Source organism: Carassius carassius, chromosome 24 (genome assembly GCF_963082965.1).
Source record: "Carassius carassius chromosome 24, fCarCar2.1, whole genome shotgun sequence".
Lineage (NCBI taxonomy): Eukaryota > Metazoa > Chordata > Actinopteri > Cypriniformes > Cyprinidae > Carassius > Carassius carassius.
In genome coordinates this window covers 11,520,104-11,542,922 of record NC_081778.1, presented here as the reverse complement: position 1 = coordinate 11,542,922, position 22,819 = coordinate 11,520,104, and the positions used below count along the sequence as shown (strand labels likewise).

Here is a 22,819-nt window from a genome sequence, read left to right as displayed (position 1 = left end):
TTAACTCTGTGAAGAACTACACAAGTGCATACACACACCATTAATCAAACACTTTATTCACACTCAATATCTCCTCAATAATTCCAAAGCAAACAAAATTCATATTTTTTTCATACTAAAATTGTACAGAATAAAGCAATAGCAAGAACAGTGAAGTCAGCTCTTTGCACAGGCATGTATCTGATGAAGTACAGTACATCAGAATCAAGACAAATGCATCATACCTTTCATCAATTAATATGGACTTTAGTTAATAAAGCAGAAGCTAAACCAGCTTTTTAAGGAGCCTCAAACTGACATTTATACACAGACCAAAACTTCGCTAAAACATAATAATAGAGCACCTTGTATGGCTTGGGTTTATAACCATCAGCTCCCTTTCTCCTGGTTCTTTAAATAGTTGAAAGGTTATGATCTACATACCTCAAAAAACGGGAGTGTTTAAGCTCATTCATAATCTTGGCTCCTCAAGAACATGGTTATGTTTAGGGAAAATATATGACTCCACTAAACAGAAAAAAGCTTCAGTGCATTCAAACAAAACACACAGTACAAAAGCAGTGAAAGAAAAACATAATGGTGCTTCTGTCATAGTCTGGAATTCGTCCTGTGGTTTCCAGTGAGGATTTACAGTAATCTATACTGTATGAAATAGATCCCACAGACAAAGAATTATAAACTTTTGCGAAATCAAGTAGCCAAAGTGAAAAGAAAACCAACCAAATGAAAACACATTTCCTTTCATGCTGTTTCACTTCAACTGTTAATTATCAAGAGTAATGTGCCACAAATGGGTCTCGCCCAGAACAGCTTCTAGACAGCATAATTTTCTTCAAATGTATCTTATTAATAACCTTTATGATCTATCATTAATAACATCATCCAGAAACATGACCTATAGCCTGTAACAGGCTGAAGAGGCAGACCTCATCAGATTCTTAACTTCTTTATACGAACACAACATTCCACAAGCTGCTCATTTGGAATGTAAAGCAGATTATTATTAATATCTAATCAGCAAATATAATTGTGGGTTTTTGGATTTTGGAAAACAAGTTAGCAAACTTTTACATTTAACAAACACCAAATCAGCAATTTAAAAGATAAAGAATGAATGCCATTGGGAAGTTAAATTTTTTTTTGAAAAAAGCAAAACAAAACAAAAAACAGCAGCACTTCTGAAATAGGAACATGCCTGCTAAACTGAATCTCTTTCTTTGGGATCCAAAACCGTATAATAACTGCTCAGCCTCTTCTCATTGGCTGATGTGATTTGATCACATGGGAAGTAAGTGGTCATCCCTTGCCTCTGGCTCCTCCCCAAGTGGGTCAGTACCTACACCTCTGTATGTGGGTGGCTCCTCTCTGTTGCCACGAGAACGACAGACAAAATCGCATCCGTCCTGTTAGGATTTTAAAAAAGTTATATTGGTTTCATAAAAGAGAGAAAAAAAGACCAAAACAGAAGATAAACTGAGACAAATATATATGTAATTATACTTACAGCACTTAAGTTGCCGATCTCTGACCAAAAGGCATAGTTAGGGAACTGTTCGACTCCCTTGGCTCCAACTACCAGTCGCTGATAGAGGAATCCACCAGTGAGATACACAGCCAGGCAGCAGAGTACACTATGGGGAGCAAACAGGGACATAATTACATAGAAAATATGAGCAAAAGATCATCTTTCTCCTTAATAGTCTCTAATGGTGTGATGACCCATGTGAGAATTTTAAAACAAACATAACTCACAGTTTCTGCTAATCTCATGTTAATCTTGAGTAGCCACAGACTAGAGTAGAGCGCAGCTAAAGTGTCACAAGCACTTGCAGCTTTTGCATAACGATCATCTGCAAGCTGTGACAAAAAAATTGTATTGACTTAAATTAACTATATTGTTCATGAATTAATGAATGAAGTGTGTTGATGGTGTGCTTTTGCACTCGTTCTGATTAATGATTGAAAAAAAAAATTAGAAACCTGTACAAACCCTGAAGGAGTGTATTTGGCACAGAAATATTTTGTCATACGCCCAACTTGTTTTTTGAGACTTTGGTCATGTTTAGTACGAGAATCCAACACTGTAACAGTGTAAATAAGTCAGAAAGCATGAAACAGCATTAGAACTCTCCTTAATAAGGAATATGGAGCACTCACATTATAAGGAATATGGAGCCAGCACTGAGTTTGGATGGGATTAGAGGACAGACCGCACTGGAGTCCAGCTCAAACAGGTAATAACAGTCCTGTTGCTTCTGATTGTCCTCCAAAACCACTGTAAATTCATTCTAAAAACACACACACACACACACACAATTAATAATTAATAAGAGTTAAGAAATAATAGCGAGTTGAAATGATGATGTCATTCTGGTTATTGTCAGGGTAAAAGCTACTATGCTATCTTGAATAGCTGAGATAATTTCGTCCAAGCATGATAAAGCACTAATGCTACTCATTTGTTTATGGTATCGATTTTTGCATTCTTTTCAGCCAATTTTCATCAACAATATATCTAATGGATCACGTGTTGACAGAAATACCTCTAATACTTTTGTTATGAAGATTAAATGATAACATTAAACTTTTTCTTTTCTAGATCTAATTTTTTTTAAAGATACATACATATATATATATATATATAATAGTAGAAGCATTTTATTTCAATATTGTAGGCGTATAAGGTAAAAAATGCCATGTGTCTTTTCGAAAGCATTAAAAATGTCATACCTTTGTGCTTGTGCTGCATGAAATCATAATCATTGCTCTTCTTGGCTCTTGTGAACAGTGGGTGTCATAATTCTCTCCCCCTTCATAGAAGAGCAGAACCCAGTCACCTGGACAAAGGACAAAAGGAGAACCAAGGTCAAAAATGAGGCTTCCTGTAACACCTGGAAAAAGCTCTGTAATTTAGTGAAATTTGATGTGTGTTTTAATGCGGGTTGCATTAACAATGTTCTCTTGCAATGCATCCCTGCCACAATTCAGCAGTCATTATTATAAATTAATGTTGATAACAATTAAAACTGAATTTACAGTTATTTTATTATTAATTCAAAGTGATATTGAAGAGTTTAATGGTTTCAGAAAAGTGTAGCAAAAAGAAACAATGGTAACACGTCACTTCTAAAGGTTAAGCTATGTAACATACTTCCTCTGATAGCACGTGTTTTGGTGTAGTTCCCAATTCGGACCAGTTTTTCTCCTTTTTTTTCTTTCTGCACAAGACCTGCATCCTTTAATCCACCAGCATCTCCACACACCTGAAAAATATATGAGTAATCCTGCTCCTTTCCTTCCGTGGTGAAGCTGTTTAGAATGAATATGAGGACAGTTATTTACAATGACAATACCAGCACAATCTGCAAACCGAATGAATGCTAGATTAACTTGGGAAAAAAACCTGGCTTACGTTTGATTGGTTAGAGGCTCCAGTAAATGGAGTGCATTTTTCTCAGACTCGCTATCTGAAATCAGCTTGCAGTTGTCCGTGATGAACGCAGCTTGCACTCCAGTAAGTAGTATGAAAAGAGGAGCAATTGTTCTCAGAGACAGCAACATGACTTTCAGGCACTACATTTAAAAAAAAATATATATAATAATAATCAGTAAATTGATCCAATGATTGACCAGTGCATGCATACAAAATGTGGGCAGTGTGACAACAGCCTGTCACAGGATATGCATATTATACACATTTCACTATACATTATGCACAGAGCATTTTATGATTAGAGAAGATCACTTGGACACAAATTATACAAACTGTGTACTTTTTCCACTTACTTTTGGTATCTCATAATAACTCACATTTTATTTTGCTACTAATCAGTATATGTAGTTTTTGAATGGTGCATATATTTAACACACACGTAAGTTATATTTTACAAGTAATTCCTGAGTCATGTAAAATATTTTTGGTCAAAATTGATAAGTCATCAGTGGTTCTTCAATATAATCATATTTGTAAAGTCTACAGACAAAACGGTTGTGCAAATAGAATTTTCTAAAACTCGCTGGAAGTGCATCTGTATGTTTACAAATTGTCGGCAAAACTACAAAAGGCTGGTGGTAATGCAAATAACGATGTGATGTTTTTTTATATGACTGAACACAGTATCGGAAAGACAACACACGTTTTACTGCATGGATCCAAGATGAAGCAAGCAATGAAAAAACGGAAGAACTTCAGTTAGAAACCAGATAAACATACTGTTTGGCATAAACTGTCATCTTTAAAATGCATGATATGAAAGAAATGCACAAATGCAAGTTGATCTTAAACGCACCTTTCGGAATTCCTATGACCTTGTTTACTGTAGATAAATAAAAGTAAAGATCTTAATTAGCTGTCTAGTTGTGTCCAGCCAGCCTGGGATCTTCTCTTTCCCAAACTGTCGCGTTGGTGATTTTAAACAACACTTAACGACATAACGTCAAAGTATCCGCTGGTATCGACGATCACACATTGAAAAACCAAACGTCTGACTATAATGGCATTAAAACGCTTGCATTATTGAAAGGATTTAACGGTTTCTGTTCAAACGCGGAAGTAAAACTAAACAGGCGCCACACATGTGACTGTGCAGAAGGCGGAAGATGACGTGCTGCACATGAACATGGGATTTTGAGTGCTGTTTAAACAAGCGTGAGTTCTGCCTTTAGTTACAGTCTGTTGCTGTAGATCTAGTTCCTCGTCAAACAAGACGTATTTTTCCTGATAAGCCTCAGTCAACTGTCCTGTTCGACGTAGAGTTTATCCTGAAAGTAAACTGCACATGTTTAGTTGCTGATCAGCAGTTTCTCACTCAGCTGCCTGAACATGCCTAGCTTAGTTGCTGACCACAGATCATTTGAAAACCACCAAGGCATCATACTTTTTTCCCACAGTTTTATTCATATTACTGTATATATGTAAAGCATGAGATGCACTAATAATGTTTTTGTCATGATAACTATTAGATGTGTTTGGTCATCCATATAATTATGAAATATAAAATAAAAAGACCCCATCTGTTTCAAATCATTGTATGTTTATTGCTAGATATATGCAAAATTTCACAAATCAAGAGTTTACTCTTTTGTTTGTCTAAATGAGCAACAGTCTCTTAAATTTAAGCACGTATATTCACTGACAAATTGCTGAAAAAGACAAAAGAAACAGATTGTAAGAGTTTTAGGCCCTATTTCGTGCATACTTATTGGAAAATTACAACTGTTTTTCATTGTCAAGCAGAGTTTGGCAAGATTCTCATCATAGTTTAAATTATGTGTTTGAATTTCAGGTTTTCACATGACATGACAAGTTTAATTATCATATCAGATTTGTATTAATAACAAAATAATCTAAGTGCACTCAATTTTGTGAGATGTGTTTTGGTATTACATGTTTTAGACAAAGTTCTCTTGTAATGAGGCTTTGGGAAAGACTATTAGTTAGCTAACTGACTAAGGCGATGAAGCTAGCACTTCTTTTAGGGTTTCAGAATATCCTTTGTCTTTTTAATTATATTAGAAATATCTTATTAGTTTATTGCAGCCTTCCCATAAAAGTCCTTTCTAGCCTGTCATACATTAGAACATGCTTGAGGATAATTGATAATTTCTCCTAACCTTTGTCCTGGGTATTTCATTGACTGTGTCAGTTTTGTGTTGATTATGTTATACCTGTTTGCGTTCAGATAACATCACACTCTGAAGTTAAGTTTGTTCAGGCGATTCAATATGAGGACAGGAAACTAGGCTATTTATAACAGCATACAAAATGATCAATTAAACTCAAGCATTTTAGATTACAAAGAAAATGCGTCCTATTTCGAAATACGTTTCCAATATTGCTTAATCATCACTTAAACTATTTTGATTTTAAATTAAAGAAAAGTTTATACCAAAAATATACAAAACTAAACATACTTTGAAAGGCTTTGCACAAAAAGAGCAAAAAATATCTAAAAGGAGCATATTATTAAAGTTTAAAAACATGCATTGTTCAGGGTGTCCAATTTATCTTTCGTAATGTGCAAATGTGTCATCTGCGCTCCACTGTTTTTTACAGCTTTTTCTGAGAACATTCTGTGTTACGTAAGCTGTAGATGACATTACTGTGTATGGACACACTCCTTCTTGTTCGCCCCTCCCCCATTTGATCAAACCCTTTCTCATGTCTTTACCTGAGAAAACAGCCACACCCAGCGTCTTCAACCCCACCAATCACAGCACAGATGTGTTCACTTCCTGTTTCTGTGAGAGAGAAGCATGCAGTGCCAGTGAGGGTGAGGTGAGTGAAAGGCTGAATTACTGGAGCAAGCTGTAGCGCAATCACTGTGGGTCTGTTTAGTTCATGAGAAGAGAAGAAAAGCTGCGTGTGAGCTTGAACAGACGGTAACTTTTGGACTACTCTTAAAGAAAGTGCTGGAGGGGGAAAGTAAAAGGAAAACAGAAACAGAAGGAGGGGAGGAAGATAAGTGTCAATCTGTTTAAACTTGTTTGGGAATTTGAGAAAGGCGGGAGGAGGGGACGAAAGAGAAAGAGAGAGAGGAACACTTGTGAGAATCTTTTTACTTTGTTGAAAACAGTTTTTTTCTCACATTAAGTAGGACAGAGGCAAGCTGGATAGTTAAGTCAGTGTTTTCAGTAGAGCATTTGTCTCACTAAACTTTGGTTGTCTTAATGGGTAAACACTGATATGTGGAATGTCTGAGAGTTGTGCCGTTCCTGCTAGCTTCACTTTGTCAATAAAGCAAAGAAAAACTTGGAAAGAGACAGAGAAGCGTCCCCCAAGACACTTTTCAGGTGAGTCCTCTGCATTATTCCGAAAACTTTTCATTCTTTCCTTTTTGATTTAACTTGTAAAAACGAAACAATTCTTGTAAACAAACATGTCCACGTAATAGGCAAAAATTGCATTGTCATGCTTGAGAATAAATATCGGTTTAAGCTATTCACCGCAGTCGTTTTCTAATGAATTTGGTCATGTTAACTTGTTGTGCGTCATGATTCACTACATCTTGACACGAGTCAGCTATGTTGAAGACTTGCTCCTTAATAGTGCTCCCCTAGTGCTTTGGCTCTTCATTGGCATGAATTACTTGAAGTGCCTCTGAACACAAAACAAGAATAGCACAGGGCAGTGGTTGGTTGAACTGCATTCTTGAACTGAACTTTTTATTTTGCTGAACTGACAAATATCAACTATATATGCATATCAACTGTATGCATGTATGTATAAGTATGTTATAGTATGACAGTTCTGTCATGAATTTTAAGAGTAGTAGATAAATAAAAAAATTAATAAAAAAAATGGCAATGTGTATTATGCATACCAGAAAATTAGACTGAATATAAAGTGACATGTTTGACGAACAGTATATTTGTCTTGTGTTGCTGTAATTTATCTGGTGGAGTATAGTGCAAGAAACACCAAGGTCATGACTTCAATTGTCTGAGAATAAAAATCTGATAAAATGTATACTTTGAATCTATCCAAGTCACTTCAGATAAGTTATACTGCCAAATGAATTAATGGTAGACATTTGACTTTGACACACTGAGAGAGAAAGAGAGAGAGAGAGAGAGAGAGAGAGAGAGAGAGAGAAAGAGAGAAAACGTTAGTCACAACTGTCTAGGCTGCAAAGACATATACCTGACATGTTTCAACAAGATACTCCACAGTTTTAAAGATTTTCCAGAATATGTTTGACAGCTTTCCTCTTTGGAATATGAATTTTATATTGTTGCTTTATTTGTTGACTTACCTTATAGGTTCTCTATGTTGCCATGGAAACCAGTCAAATTAATCAGGCCATCAAATACACTGTGCACGTACAGTCCTCTTAAGGTGCACTAGGTTGTCAATCAAGTGCAAACTGTTATCTTGAGGTAATTGGCAAAGGGGACCTAGGTGAAGAAGAGACTTGGAAACACCAAAAGATGAACAGAACAAGAGAAAAAGAAGTGGAACCAGACTCATGTGATGGGATTAGGGAGAGGGAGAGATTTCCTGCAACCAGAAAAAGAGATGGAGAGATGGACTGGAAAGAAAGACAGAGGCGGAGAAATAAAGATCGACATGCAAATGGAAGCTCATCAATGTCAGAGCAGGCTGAATATGGAGGTCAAGACAATGAGAGGAGAAAAGGGGACACTTTTCCTAGGATGACAAAACCAACCAGAGTGAGAGACAGAAGGATACCAAATCCAGATTATGAAAGAGAACGTGACATGGGAATACGGAAGGACATGGTGTATAAAAATGAAAGAGATAAGGAAAGGAGGAGATACAGAGACATGGACATGCAGGGTGAAAGAGAAATTGCAAGATACAGGGAGGAGTTGAGGAGAAATGAAATGAAAAGGCTTATAAAGGAGGAGCCAGATAGACAGAGGGAACGAGTGAAGGAGTTTGATTCAGGAATGAGAGGAAGAAGGAGAGAAAGTTATCCAGGGGTCACTGACCTTTCAGGCATGAGGGAAAGAGAGACAGACAGAGACAGACATCAACAAAGAGACAGAGAGGGCAGATATTATCCTCGACCCAAGGACAGAGGGACAGACAGCTTTTCAGATAAGGAAAAGAGGACTGAAAGACAGAGAGAAGGAGAGAGAACTGAGAGACAGAGAGAGGGAGAAAGATCTAGGAAAAGAGATACAAAAAGCGAAGGAGACAGTGATGGAGACAGGGGTAAGGAAAGGAAGAGAGAAGAAGATGCTAAACATAGACATAAACACTACAAGAGTGAAGGAGACAGTGACGCAGAGCAAAGGGTAGACAGAGTTAGAGAGAGAGACAGATGTAGAGAGAGAGAGTCCGAGGGATGGCGAGACATGGCAATGCCTAGAGAAAGAGATTATCGGGAGAAAGATTATCATGATCCAAAATGGGACAATTTGGAACGACTCAGAGAGACAGATAAACCAAGAGACAGAACAAGAGACTCCAAAGAGAAAAGAACAGACAGAGATGCTTACTTATACACAGCTGAAAGAGAAAGGTATAGAGATGGAGAAAGGATAAGAGAGAGGTATAGGTATACTGAAAGAGAGATTGACGAGAGGGAGAGGCGGAGGAAAGACAGAGAGACAGGGAGTAGTAAGGTGGAGAAGTGTGGACAAAGTAGTGAAGAACTGATTTCAGGAACTGATATTGAGAGTGAAAAAAGGAGGGCAATGAGAGATAAACTTGAGGACAGAGACAGAGAAAACGCATATGAGACTGATATAGAAAGATTGAAGGAAAGAACTAAGGATGAGCAGGAAGTAATGAGTAAACTGAAGGAAGGAGAGAAGAGTGAAATCTTTGCTGCTGAGGAAGCAGTTACAAAGAAACCTAAAAACTGGATAAGGAAAATGTGGCTGGAACCTCGTAGTGAGAAAAAAGAATCTTGTTTGAAAGAAGAGGACTCAAAGAGAGAGATAGCAAGAGAGATATACAGTCAAAGATACACAGAAATCATGATAACTAGAAATGAAGAAGAGCCTGAGTTAAGGAAAGCAAGCAAGAGCAAAAATCTTGAGGACAAGTATAGAGAACTTGAGAGGGCCGGGGAGTTTTTTTTGGATGTGGGCAGAAAAAGGGTGGAGAAGAGGATGGAAGAGGACATGGCTTCTGATAAAGAGGACATGGATCCAGAGTGGCAGATGAACAGAGAGAATGTGGCCAATAACATGGAAGATAATGACAGAGATGAACAGATAAGCAACAATAGATATGACTACTTGGAGGAAGATAAAGGAAGTGAGGGAGAGTCAGAAGCAGAGAAGAAAAGAATGATGGCAGTAGATGATGGATTTGTAACGGTCTCCAGTGGAGGGGATGGAGAGGAAGAGGATTTTGAAGACTGCAAAGAATTCTGGGAAGGTGGAGTTCCCGATACGGTCTCTGGACACTCAGTAAATGTTCATGACAGAGAAATTGGGGCAGATGAAGAAATGGAAAACCAAACCGTGAATGAAAGCGCAGATTGTATGGCTCCAAAAGGACCCCTAAGAGTCTTTTGTGTGATTGGTCAGACCCTTCCCAATTCACAAACCAAAGAGAATTCATATATACATCCTAGTGTTGAAGAGGCAGCCGATCAGCATTCAGGTCATAACATGGACAACCACGGTGAAATATGCACTGTAAATGAAACATTTAAAAGGGTTGAACATTGTGAGCAGGACATTGAAAGAGTGATGGATGACCTCAGTCTTTCTTCTAATGAGGACAAAGGGGAGGGTGCAGGAAGTAATGACCAGGCAACAGAGGGTGTAACATCACTGGAAGGCCAAATGATTCCTCCTAGTGAGCGATCAGAACAAGAAAACCAAATTTTTCTACCAGAGCCTTTTGAAACTTCAGGGCCATGCAAGGATAATGGTCATGGGGCTACAGAGACTCATAGTGAAGCCACGATGCAAAGAGGAGAAAAAGAACCTACCGGAGACACGGTGGAGCATTTAGGTTTAGATGACTCATGGAGCACACCCGAGGAACGAAAGCGATGCTCTACTGCCCCTCACCTTCAATGGGCCAAGAACGTGGTGAGCGAGATCCTGGGTCAAAAGTCAGCGGACACAGAAAATACAAGAGGTAGTGTGACACACATAGACATTCAAACCAACACACAAACAGAGGGTGCAAGAGAAATGGACAAATCAAGGAAAGAGGAAGAAATAATTGAGGGAGGAGAAGAACAACAGGGAGGGATAGAGAGAGAGTTGAATGAGAAATGTGACTGGCTGGATCCTAGTTCTAACCACCACAACCAGGTTTCCTCAGAAGGAGAGGCAGAGGAGATGGTAGTAGAAGTATCTAAGAATAAAGATAGTATTGAGAAGGTTGTTCTAAGCTCTAGTAGTTTTCATGATTTGGGGAATGAAGCTCGCGTAAGGAGGCGAGGGTTCCGAAAGTCAGCTGAAAAAAACAAAGAAGAGGAAGAGGATGAGGAAGAGGGAGGAGGAGCTGGAAGGGATCGAAGGACAAGAATATTCAACAACTCAGGTGAGAAGAGAATTAATATAGGAAGGTTAAATCGGACATTTTTTTTTTACTTTTGCTCCCCTAAGTTCCACTCATGTGATAAGAGAACTAAATGTGTCTTGAAAGATCTATTGAACCTATCCTATCAAAGTTAAAATGCCAGTGGTGTAATGTCACGTAGAGAGTCTGAATGTGCTTATGCAAGAATGTAACACAGAATTCCATGAGTCATCTTCGCCTATATAAGTGTCAATATGGGTGTTTAAATGGTTTATTTTCTTATGCAATTGAGGTACATCATTATCTCCAGGGTTTTCAGGACTGTATATCATGTTTTTGAATAGTACATGGATGAAAAGTTCTACACTACAATTTTTTTCCTTGTTGAATATGCTTTATGTTCAAGTTGATTATGTTTAAATTCTCCATAGACACTTTAAAGAATGAAGAGAGCATGAAACATCCCAGCAATTTTTATTGTTTTGCTTCAGTTTTCATTCATATTGACTGAGTATAACATAATTAGTCAATGATAGATTTAACAACAAGAGATAAACATACTGTAAATGATATTATGGACAATCCTTAAAATATTTCATCAGTTTATTTACCCTTCTACAGTAATATATTATAGTAAATATTTCCATCCAAAAAATTATAATTTTTAAGAGACCCATTCTCAGGACTTTAAAGAAATCTGAAACCACAAAAAACAGTAGACTTTAAGTTCTCATACCACCGTAGTAACTAAAAATGTATTCCCTCAGCTTTTTGGTAGTCTCATTTTAATAGCTTGGAAGCTCCAGAGGGCTCCTGAGGATTCTTGTGGGGGTTGGAGTCATGACCCGCTGAAGACTCCTTAAACAGCATAATTTCTTGGAAGAGAGAGAATTTTGAGTTGCCAGATTTCCTTTGTTTCACAAACCATTCTTACCCTCCCCCAGCACATTTCCAAGTTGTTTTTTCATCATATTTTTAATTGCGTTAGGGTTATTATTTATTGCCACATTTTCTTCAGAGCTATTGCTAATTGCTCCACTCCCAGATATCTTGCGGTCTAGTCTATCTTCTTATTTATCCACTGCAAAGCTTGAGGCACTTCTCTTGTGTACAGCTTGTGTATGGCTGTGTAGAATCATCCCCATATGGTTTGCTTGAGATGATGTGCTACTTATCTTGGTTAAAGGAAGCTTAAGTTGTAAAAATAAAAACAAAAAACATTGTGATGTGTGCTGATTTTGCTGTGTTTTGTTTGTATAGATGATAAAGAGGATGAATTATGTTTAACCTGGAGTGAAATGGATCTAAGGTAGGAGAACCAACCTTTATACTGCATGTCCTTTGTGAATATTAACTATTGTTTTACTACAAATCAAACCAAACAATCACGGTAACCAAAAATTAGCATGGTTTTGCTATTATAGTTTAACCATGGTAATCGTAGTAACACTGTGTATTTGTAGTGTACTATGATTATACAAATGGTAACCAATATTCCAAAAAACATGGTTTATAAACTTTTACTACAATAAAACCATGGTTAATTTTTAAAAGGGGTTCCATATTCAAAAACACAACCACATTTGGTCTCCTCATTATAAATGTTGTCCATGTAAAGAAATACATTTTACTTTTGAAATTTTAAACTCATGTACATACACATGACATGACGACTCCAGATGTATCAACCGTAATAAAAGCTGTTATTATTTTACATAGAGCAGAGATATTTTTGGAAGAATGAATTAGCTGTGGCTGATTATGAATAGTGAATTTCTACAACGGTGTCTGTAACGGAAAATACCGTTTGCTTTATACTGCAGGCACACTGCCAGGTTTAAAGTGACTGACATTTTAGACAGCTCAATTTATGTACTATGATTCCAATTTATAATTGCTAATATCTGAATTAATGGGTTTTTAGGACATTAATATAATACACTTGAAAATTCAATTTGTTTTTAAGTTATATCTCCGATAAGGAGGTATATCTCAAAGAACAAAAATGGGAATGATAGCATGACAATAGCAAGCTTCTTTTCAGTTTGACTTCATAATGTTTATATATTATATGCATTCAGTGACCACTGGCAGACTTACAAATGGCCATTATATCACAGATCTCATTTGCTCTCTCTCTCTCCTTCTTTCTTTTAGGAAACTTGGGAGGACAAAAAAGAGGAATTCTAAATTCTTTAGTAAGTCTTTGTATTATCTTTATCTGGAACACATTGCTGATCTTTGTACATAGCTATAACTGACAAAAAAAAGTTCTGTTTTAAAATTTTTAAAATTCATGAAAACATTACTAAGGCAAATAAAATTCCCAGTCATACAAATCACACACACACACACACACACTTCTGTACACATGGTAGTGTACACAATATGCCTGTAAAATATATGAAATACATGGTTCTTAATAGATGGGTAGTTACAGCTCTGATGTGAGCAGGTAAAGTTTTGTCATTCCTGACTGTGCTACTTCTAGACCTTCAGGCACGGAACAGGTTTGTGCTTGCACATCACTCGTAACTGCAGAAAAACAGCTGCAAATGCTCACTTAAAAATGCTTTTGTGGATGTTCATGCTTGCACATCTGATTTTTGCCCTGTTGATTCACTGACCTGCTGTACTTGTTTGCTTCCTTCTGACTTGATCTCTGTCTGACCTCTAGTAGTTATGTCTAATTTAAAGATTTTCAACTGGTAGTAAGACTGGCTTTGCCTTTTTTCTGCTCTTTTTGTTGTATCTAATGAGATATGATTTGAGAGTTAGTTTAATTTTATTATTGACTATGGATTTTATGGTTAGTTTAATGTTATTTTAAAGTCATGCATAGTTAAAGCAAACAAACTTTTTATTGTCTTATTACAGTTTTTAAGGGAAGTGACTACACTTCTACACTATTTGTTGATCTTCATGCAAGGTCTTATTTTTTTCTTTTTTATCTAGCCAAATTATCCAGATGCCAGCATAGACAAATTGCACTTATCCTCAAAAACCATGAACAAAACTACCCAAGGTTAAAATTAAATACGGAATCACTTGCAATGAGAGTAAACATGGTTGGTTTCTGTTGTTTGATTTTATTAATTTTTTTGTGCAAATGATTGGTTACTTATGTAGTTTATGCTAATATTAATTAATGCCATTGCTTGATATCAAATACATTTGTTTACTTTTGAGTTTTTTATCCATAGTAAAATCTGGATCTAACTGAATAGCATAGCTCTAGAACCATATTGATGATCTCTCTGTCTCTTTCTCTTGTAGACTCTCAGTTGTATCAGGAATACAGCGAGGTGGTCCAGAACAGAGAGATCCTGCTGTCTCATTCTGATTCTCTATCAATAAGTGCATCTTCCTCTCCAAATCATTCCCCTAAACTATCACGCAGACCTCTCCCACCTCTCCCTCAGGTCTTTCTACACCCCACTCTGGCCAACTCCTTTAAAAGTCTTGAGGTGCCTCAGCAATCCGTAAACAGATCCCCGTCCCCTCGCCTGTCCATCTCTGCTTCCTCAACCTCACTGTGGCAGGATCTCCCCGGAGTGAGGAACAGCCCAGACTTGGAGGAACTTACTGAGGATGAGAGGCGTCTGCAGGAGGTAGAATTATTATTCAGTGTCCCCAACTTAACATTGCATACAACACCTTCAGCTTTTCTACTGGGGCTGGTGCCGGAGCTAAGAGTAATATTAACAATATTACTGTTTTTTTCTGTATTTTTGATCAAATAAATGCAGGCTTGATGAGCAAAAGAATCTTCTTTCAAAAACATTAAAAATAGTAATGTTTCCAAACTTTTGGTCTGTACAGTATATAGTTGCAATTTATGTTGAGAACAGAAACAGGTTTTGATGGTACGATTTGTCTTGCAATAAACAGATGTTGTGCTTCAAAAGATTTGCTTTTAGTAATAAGAACAGCTTCATGAAGAGTCTCTGTCTTTTTCAGGTGAGGTTTGAGGTCGTGACCTCTGAGGCATCATACTGTCGCAGTTTGGACATCGTAGTGGAGAACTTCGTCATGTCCAAACAGCTCAACGTTATCCTGTCTTCACAAGACAAAAACTGGCTGTTCTCCAGGCTAAATGACGTTAGAGCCATCAGTCACAGGTTAGAATCATTAAACATACAGAATTACGAAAGAAAAATACATTTTCGTTTTGATAAATATATGTGTGATGCTGACGCCATAAGAAATAACTTTAAGTTAGATATATGTATGAAATCAAATCATGTTCTGGTTTAGCTTTGACAACATCATGGACTCTTTCCTAAAACGACTTCTCTTGAATCTGAATTATGTCAATAACATATGCTTCTTTTCATTCAGTTTTCTCTCTAAGCTGGAGGAAGCAGTGGAGAAGGACATAACGCGCTTTACTGTCTGTGACATCATTATCAAACACTGTCCACGATTCCGAAATGTGTATGTGCCATACCTTACCAACCAATCATATCAGGACAAGACATATCAAAGACTAATGTGAGTATTTGTCTGCACTCATCTGAAGCAGAAAAGTGCTTTTCCTATTTTATTTTTGTCCATATGATTTCTTTTTCATTATCCCATCTCTCATAGGGAGGAGAGTCAAGAATTCCGCAGAGTTGTGGAAAAGTTAGAGCGCAACCCGGTTTGTCAACGACTGCCTCTACGGTCTTTCCTCATTCTGCCATTTCAAAGAATCACACGCCTGAAATTGCTTGTGCAGGTACCGTCTTCCTCTGTCATTTTCTGCCATGCACATTTGTTTAATGTCACATTCTCTAACTTTCCTTGAAGTTCTTCCCCTTGACTTTGACATCTGAAATTTGTGCCCTGCCTTCTTCATCTATGCTGGAGTGTTTGCCAATAGTATATTAACATGATATTAGATGTCATCTCTCTCCTGTCAACAAGAATATAACATGCTACATTTTAAAATGCTCTCTGTTCTCTTGTCTTTGTTGGTAGAATATTGTAAAGAGAACTGCTCCAAAAACCAAGGATGAAGCACAGGCCATTAAGGCCATGAAACTACTTGAGAAGGTGAGACTTCTCTTTATGTATTTGGAGCAATGTAGTTATATCACCCACATCTTGGAATGTCACCCACACATTGGAATTTCTTATCAGTTTTCACTCTCACCACTGTCCAATGTTTCCTTGCTTCTTAACAGATGATCCAGGACAGTAATGAAAGTATCTCTCAAATGAAGAACATTGAGTCACTTGTGACCCTCAATGCCAAAGTTGACTTTGAGTGCAGGGTGAGCATGACACACGTTTGGGAATCTAATTTATACTGTATGCCATCTAAAAAATATAAAAAATGTATAATGACTTATTTTGTGTCTCTTAGACTCTTCCATTGATCAGCCAGTGCCGCAGACTGGTACGAGAGGGACCTGTGACTGAACTGAGAGACTTTTCTATAAAAGACAGGGAAGAAGAGAGGAATGTTTATATGCACCTTTTCAATGACTATCTCCTGGTCTCTTTGCGGAAAGAGTATGTTTGGCTCTCTTTACATCCATTGTTAATAAATACAATCAGGTTTTTCTCATTTATTTTAATGTAAATGATCCTGTTTTATGGTGCGATTAAAGCTTAACTTCCTGTTTGCAGAGGGGGTAGGTTTACAGTTATCGACCATGCACCTGTGTCCGAGCTGCGGGTTGAGAACTGCAAGTTCAAACTGCATTCCTTAAAAAAAAACCTGTTCCATCTGCACATGCCGCAAAAAGCCCTGCTCTTGCGGACAGATACACAGTAAGTATGTCATTGTGTATGTGTATATAGGAGTCAAAAGCTGTTCATCTTGTAAACATGCAATGGCTGTAGGGTGAGCCACCTTCCGACAGAGTTTAACTCTAGTCTTAATTAAACACATTTGGACTAGCTTTTGAGTATCATTAGAAACTTCCGGGCAGGTGTGTTGGAGCTAAACTCTGCAGGACATTGGCTCTCCAGGAGCCGGATTGGACACCCCTAATGTAGTGTTTTCCCATTTACAAACTTTTTCACTTGGAAAACCATATTGGGCAGCATAAATTGATTTCAGCCACTCAGTCTTATGTTTTGTAGTCTGGTTGGGCAGAATAGTGTGTTAAATGAATCTGTACCCATCTCTCATTTTGCATCATCTCTCAGAGCCAATAAACTGCGCTGGATCTCAGCACTCTCTAGACCTTATCCTGAGATCGACTTCAGTGCAGTTCAGGGTAAGGGCACTTCCTGCTTTAAAAGATCTGTAGAGTCAAAGTAAATATTCTAATGCTTATAATTTAAAATGTTCTCTTGTTCCATCTGCAGACTCACAAATGCAGTGCATCAGAGCCTTTGTTGCACAGCAACCAGATGAGCTAAGTTTAGAGAAAGCTGATGTTCTATTAGTTCACCAGCAGAGTACTGATGGTGAGTTAAGCCCAATCACATGAACACAAGGAAAGATCCCCAGTCATGAATAGAATTTATTGATTTATATCGCAATACATGAGGTCACTTCAGTTTTGTTTCTGCAACAGAAAACTGCTACATGCACAATGTCACTATTGAACTACTTTTTAAATCACCGTACAGTTAAAGGACCAGTCCTTGTGAAATGACCAAAGGTTATGTTTTTTATTTAAGGGTAAAATAGTTATAGTTCAAGGATCCTATAAACTTGTGGTTACAAGCTCAGATTTTTAATCACAAGGTTAAGAACAGTGCTTAGAAAAAAACTAAAATCCTTCTGTGAGATGATGTGGCTTCTTAAACAGAAAAATTAAGGCACACAATATTTCACTGTATTCTAAGCAGTAATAGAGGCTATGTCGATAAGCATTTCATTATAGATATATTTATTATGATTCAAATTATAATAAGAAGAACTCAGATAAACCATATATTGCCGTAGTCTTATGTTTATTAGACACGTTGAATAAATGAAAGCAGTTAAAGGAATGAAATTTTGTCATTAACCTGTTAACTGTCACTCACATATTTGAACATACTGTAGACTTGAAAGTGCATGATCCTAAATTTTTATAATTCATGACTGAAAACATTTTCAATTTTCATGACAATTTAATGTTTGAATTTAAAATGGGTTTCAAAGGATGAATTTTGAGATTTTAAGTTTTCAAGTGATATATAATTTCTAATGATTTCTAAAGTGTGATAGAGAAAAAGTCAACAAAGAAGACTTTTTTTTTTTTTTTGACAAAGGTCAAAACTTATGTTATGATGTATGGTTTTTGAGGTGCACTCTTGCCATAAATTAATCTATTACTTTTCCTACATAATTTTTTAACAAAAAACATTGGTAAAATATCTATTTAGGAGTCTTAGACCTTTCCAATGATATATATATAGTTTGTCATGATTAGATTAGGATTTAATTGTAATATAGTGAAGTACACATAGGCGTCCCTCCAAGGGGACGGGTGACGGTTATCAGGTTTTAATCACTTACCCCCATGTCGTTCCAAACCTGTGAAAGCTTTGTTCGTCTTCGGAAAACAATTTCAGAAATTTTGGATGAAAACTGGGAGGCTTATGGCGGTCCCATAGACTGTCAAGTAAGTTATACTGTCAAAGTCCAGAAAAGTATGAAAAGCATTATCAGAATAGTCCATCTGCTATCAGCGGTTCAACCGTAATGTTATGGAGCGACGAGAATACTTTTTATATGCAAATAAAACAAAAATAACAACTTTATTCAACAATTCCTTTGTCAACAGTCTCCTCTGTGTCTCTCCATATCACTCAAACTGCCTGAGCTCTTCTGTGTCAGCCGTGCCACAAGGATGTGCTGTTTTCTTTCAAATCAAAGCATAAATGCATACAGAAACAGTGCATCCTTGTGGCATGGCTGACAGTTTGAGTGATGTGGAGAGACACAGAAGAGACTGTTGACAAAGGAATTGTTGAATAAAGTCATTAAATCTTCTGTTTACTCAGCTGCATCGATAAGCATTTCCTGGATTTCTTCTTCGGGCATATTTGGATTTTCAGTGCGAGAACATCCTCTGGCCTCTGAAAGGATATTTACTGCTGATCACAGAACCGTGCTGCACTGGAAGATATGCATGACTATCTCTGCTTCTGTCGAATCACGATTTATTGCCTTTGCAATTAATTGTGCAGTCCTAGTGCGTCGTTTTTCTTGATAAAGTGACATCAACTACTGGCCTAGCATGCATTATACAGCGTTTTTAATCCTGATCACAGATTCGTGTAAATGGGCAATCGTTTTGACAACATTCATGCCCTTATGTGAAACTTTTCCAGAAAAACTTCTTTTTCGTTTTTAATACAGTCATTGCTGTGTAAATGTACAATGTGTAAAAAGTCTGTCTTTAACAACCTTGGTCCTCAGTAACCCCAGGAGAACATAATTTCAGGTCTTGGAGTGTCTACTAGTGCACTAAAGAGTTGAATCAAGCATGTTTGATTAGGGAGACCTATAAAATGTTCAGCGTCGGGGGTTTTCTAGGTCCAGGATTGGGAATCCCTGTTTTAGGTCTGTAGAAAAGGGGTGGCCAAACCTGCAAGTGGAGGGCCACATTCTTGTTCCAACACACTTCCCTGGAAGATGCTTGTGACCCTGAATGCCTAGATTAGCTAGTTGTGGTATTCGTAATTAGGGCTGGAGCTAAATTCTGGTGGAAGGTGACCCTCCAGTAGCAGGATTGGACACTATAAATTTAGGATGTATGCTAATATTCAGAAGCGGTTGGATTTGGCTCTGAATCAAGACTTTTTGTCACTTGCCTTGAGGGTTCTTCTGTCATCAGATGTCAAATTCATGTGACTCTTTCAAGGTTAAGAACAATATTCAGGCTGGATGTTCCAGCTACACCCGGGGTGTATTCCAGAAAGCAGGGTTAACTTACCGTGAACTAAACCCTGAACTCTCTGGTTGATTAACCCCAAACCTTGCTTACTCGAGGTATGTGGTTCCAAAAACGCGTGCGGGAGTAAGTTCATTCAACTGAGAGTATGTTCCTGATTAAGACTCAAGACATTCTCAACAGAGCGACGAATCGACGAGTCACTATAGAAACGGACGCTAAGAAAAAGCGCGCCAATCTGTTTCTTTCTTCTTCTTTTGCTCATTAGTTGTTTACATGCTTAGTGCATAGCGCCACCTAATTGATGGCTGTGCAATCATTTAATTTTTTTTTCCATTTAATCTTTAATCCTTGAGAATGTGAATTATATTGTTTGTTTTATGCTAATTATATATTAAGTTATATCAGATATGTATTTTGATTTAGAATTTCGAAATAATAGAAAATGCCGATCCATTTGTGGGATAATATAAAATGTAATAAATAAAATAAATAAATATATAAGTTAAACATTATCTTGTCATAGTGTTTTATAATTTATACAGATAACTCTTATATATGCCAATAAAAAAATAATAATATTAGAATAATATTACCTTATATATTACTTACACACACACACACATATATATATATATATATATATATATATATATATATATAGGCTATATATATATATATATATATAGGCTATATTACATATTGTAATATTATATAATGTTGTGCGCTATCCGTCACGCCCATGCCCACTGTGAACAAACCCTGGAACAAAACCTGCTCCGAAGCAGGTTAAGTTCAGAAGGTGAGTTGCTATGAATACTAACATACCCTGAAAGTTACCTCCGTTTTTGGAACCGAAAGTTGAGGTTATCCGCTTACTTACTCTTAAACATACCCGGGTATGTCACATAACCTGCTTTCTGGAATACCCCCCTGAATAGACTCTATATTCATTATTTGAACCAGTATTATCAACAATGCACACATAGAGGTTTTTTAAGATTGATAACCATGCTTTCATGACTAGGGCATTTCACTCCTAGTTGCCAAAGTTTATGTAAACAGACATATTTTCCCACATACTGTATAGAGTTGTATTACTAATTAAGTTTCCTTATAGTACTAATAAATGAACTCTACTAGTTAGCAAATGTCTCTAAGGAACAATTCAACAAGTTCCTAGTCAACAAAACAAGTTCCTAGTAGATACTAATGTTGTTATGTCACAAGCTGAATTCAAGAATTGCTAATGGATGTTTTTAGTGCAAAAACCCATTCAGGATTCTCTCCTTTTTATTTAGGCTGGGTGGAAGGGACTCGTCTGTCAGACAGACAACGTGGTTGGGCCCCAGAGTCTCACCTGGAGACAATAGTCAGTGACAAAGCAAGAAAGCGCAACCTGCTGGACACCGTGAAAATTGCTACAGCGGCAATGTGAAGCGATCAATGTTCTCAAGTGGACTTTTTCAACCACTATTTTTTAGTATTACTTTAAAGTCTTAAGCAAAAAGGTCTTCAAGAACTTCAAGGGTTTATGTCTTAACTTCATGGGAAGTTTCTATTTATTTTGTGTATACACCTAAGCTGATAAGGGTGATGTGGGTGTTATGGCCTCACCCATGTCAGGGTACTACTCCACGCCCTGCGAAAGAGTCTGGTAAGATGCTGTATTAAGGCAACTGAACTCTTTAGATATCCCATGGACAAAAATGGACCTTGCAATTTGTGCAAATACAGCCATAAACAGAACCTGCTCCAACTGAGCTTCTATGCAGCTTCCATAGTTTTTATATAAGACTATTTTATGAATTGGAAGTGGGGAGAAACTCCTGGGCAGAACTATGGACTAGATTTTGTTGTCCTTATTATGAGCAAGCTGTCTAGCTGAGGAACCAAGAAATCTGGATATAGGACACCTGCAGCAAAACTACTTGTTCTCTGTTATATATAAACATCAGGTCCCCTTCAGTGTGGAATATAAATGCTGTCAGACTGCAGCCTCGTGGGAATTCCGTTTGAAGAGGAGATTTTGTTGTGCACCAGGACACACGATGCAAAGGACAAAATTATTACCAATTCTCAAAAACTTGGACTTTAACACAGTGCAAATTTTATTTAGGATCATGAATTATGGATGGCGACTTTATAAAACCAAAAGGTTTACAATACCCAAGGTTGTCTACAATGTACATAATATAGGTTTTTAACATAAAAGCTAAAAGTATTGTTTTCATGGAATAATTCCATCTCTGCTTATAACTGTAATTTGCCTTCAAAATAAACAGATAATTAGTTTCCTGAAAGAACATTTAATGGTTTAGCAGATGGGGGTTTTAGTCTTATCAAGTGGACTAATACATTTTTAGATTAATAAATAATGCATTTTAATGGGAGTAAATCAACAGTGAACAATAGTAATGTTGTTGATTTTTAGTTTATGACATTTCGGGCCCTATTTTAACGATCTGAAACGCAAGTGTCAAAGCGCAAAGCGCAAGTAACTTTATGGGCGTGTCTCGGCGCTGTTGCTATTTTCCCGGCGGGATAAACGGCTCTTGCGCCGGGCGCAAATCTAAAATGGGTTGGTCTGAAGTAGCTTCATTATTCATAGGTGTGGTTTGGGCGTTACGTGAAATAAACCAATCAGAGCATCATCTCACATTCCCTTTAAGAGCAGGCGCGCTTGTTCTAAAGCGGATTCCTATTATAACGGCGGATTTGCCAGACGCGCGCCAGGAGCGGTTCACAGCCAAGGAGAGCAACGCTCTCGTCAGGGACGTTGGGGATGGATAAACCCACCCAAAATAACTTCGGTTAAAAAGGCGTATTATAATTTGGGTAAATGTGTAAGCTAGATGTATGCTTTTATAATAAATTGTCGATCTATCTATCTATCTATCTATCTATCTATCTATCTATCTATCTATCTATCTATCTATCTATCTATCTATCTATCGTAATAATGTATGATTTGCAAAAATGATAACTGCTGCTTCTGTGTAGATGAGAGAATCGTGCGCGTTGTGCACAC

The 22,819-nt window shown here is 37.2% G+C and overlaps 2 protein-coding genes and 1 long non-coding RNA gene across 3 annotated transcripts; 2 read left to right on the top strand and 1 right to left on the bottom strand.

Annotated features, from left to right (window-relative positions):
• Window positions 1-1,003: 1,003 nt before the first annotated feature.
• Window positions 1,004-4,605, bottom strand: LOC132103582 (cation-dependent mannose-6-phosphate receptor-like). Its single transcript, XM_059508686.1, has 7 exons — window positions 4,290-4,605; window positions 3,413-3,573; window positions 3,152-3,309; window positions 2,731-2,837; window positions 2,158-2,288; window positions 1,505-1,631; window positions 1,004-1,403 (listed from the first exon to the last, which is right to left on the bottom strand). Exons 2-7 carry the CDS (start codon window positions 3,559-3,561, stop codon window positions 1,278-1,280), a joined length of 798 nt encoding a protein of 265 aa, XP_059364669.1. The 5' UTR covers window positions 3,562-3,573; window positions 4,290-4,605; the 3' UTR covers window positions 1,004-1,277.
• Window positions 4,606-6,590: 1,985 nt separating this feature from the next.
• Window positions 6,591-17,216, top strand: LOC132103794 (zinc finger CCCH domain-containing protein 13-like). The gene is made up of 13 exons (XM_059508884.1): window positions 6,591-6,792; window positions 7,762-10,981; window positions 12,221-12,269; window positions 13,118-13,158; window positions 14,237-14,571; window positions 14,921-15,081; window positions 15,302-15,454; window positions 15,551-15,680; window positions 15,923-15,997; window positions 16,129-16,218; window positions 16,311-16,459; window positions 16,577-16,720; window positions 17,102-17,216. Exons 2-13 carry the CDS (start codon window positions 7,930-7,932, stop codon window positions 17,214-17,216), a joined length of 4,494 nt encoding a protein of 1,497 aa, XP_059364867.1. The 5' UTR covers window positions 6,591-6,792; window positions 7,762-7,929.
• A 49-nt stretch (window positions 17,217-17,265) lies between these two features.
• LOC132102803 (uncharacterized) lies at window positions 17,266-22,084 on the top strand. Its single transcript, XR_009423292.1, has 2 exons — window positions 17,266-17,365; window positions 21,090-22,084. It is a non-coding gene; the product is annotated as an uncharacterized LOC132102803 (long non-coding RNA).
• Window positions 22,085-22,819: the final 735 nt, after the last annotated feature.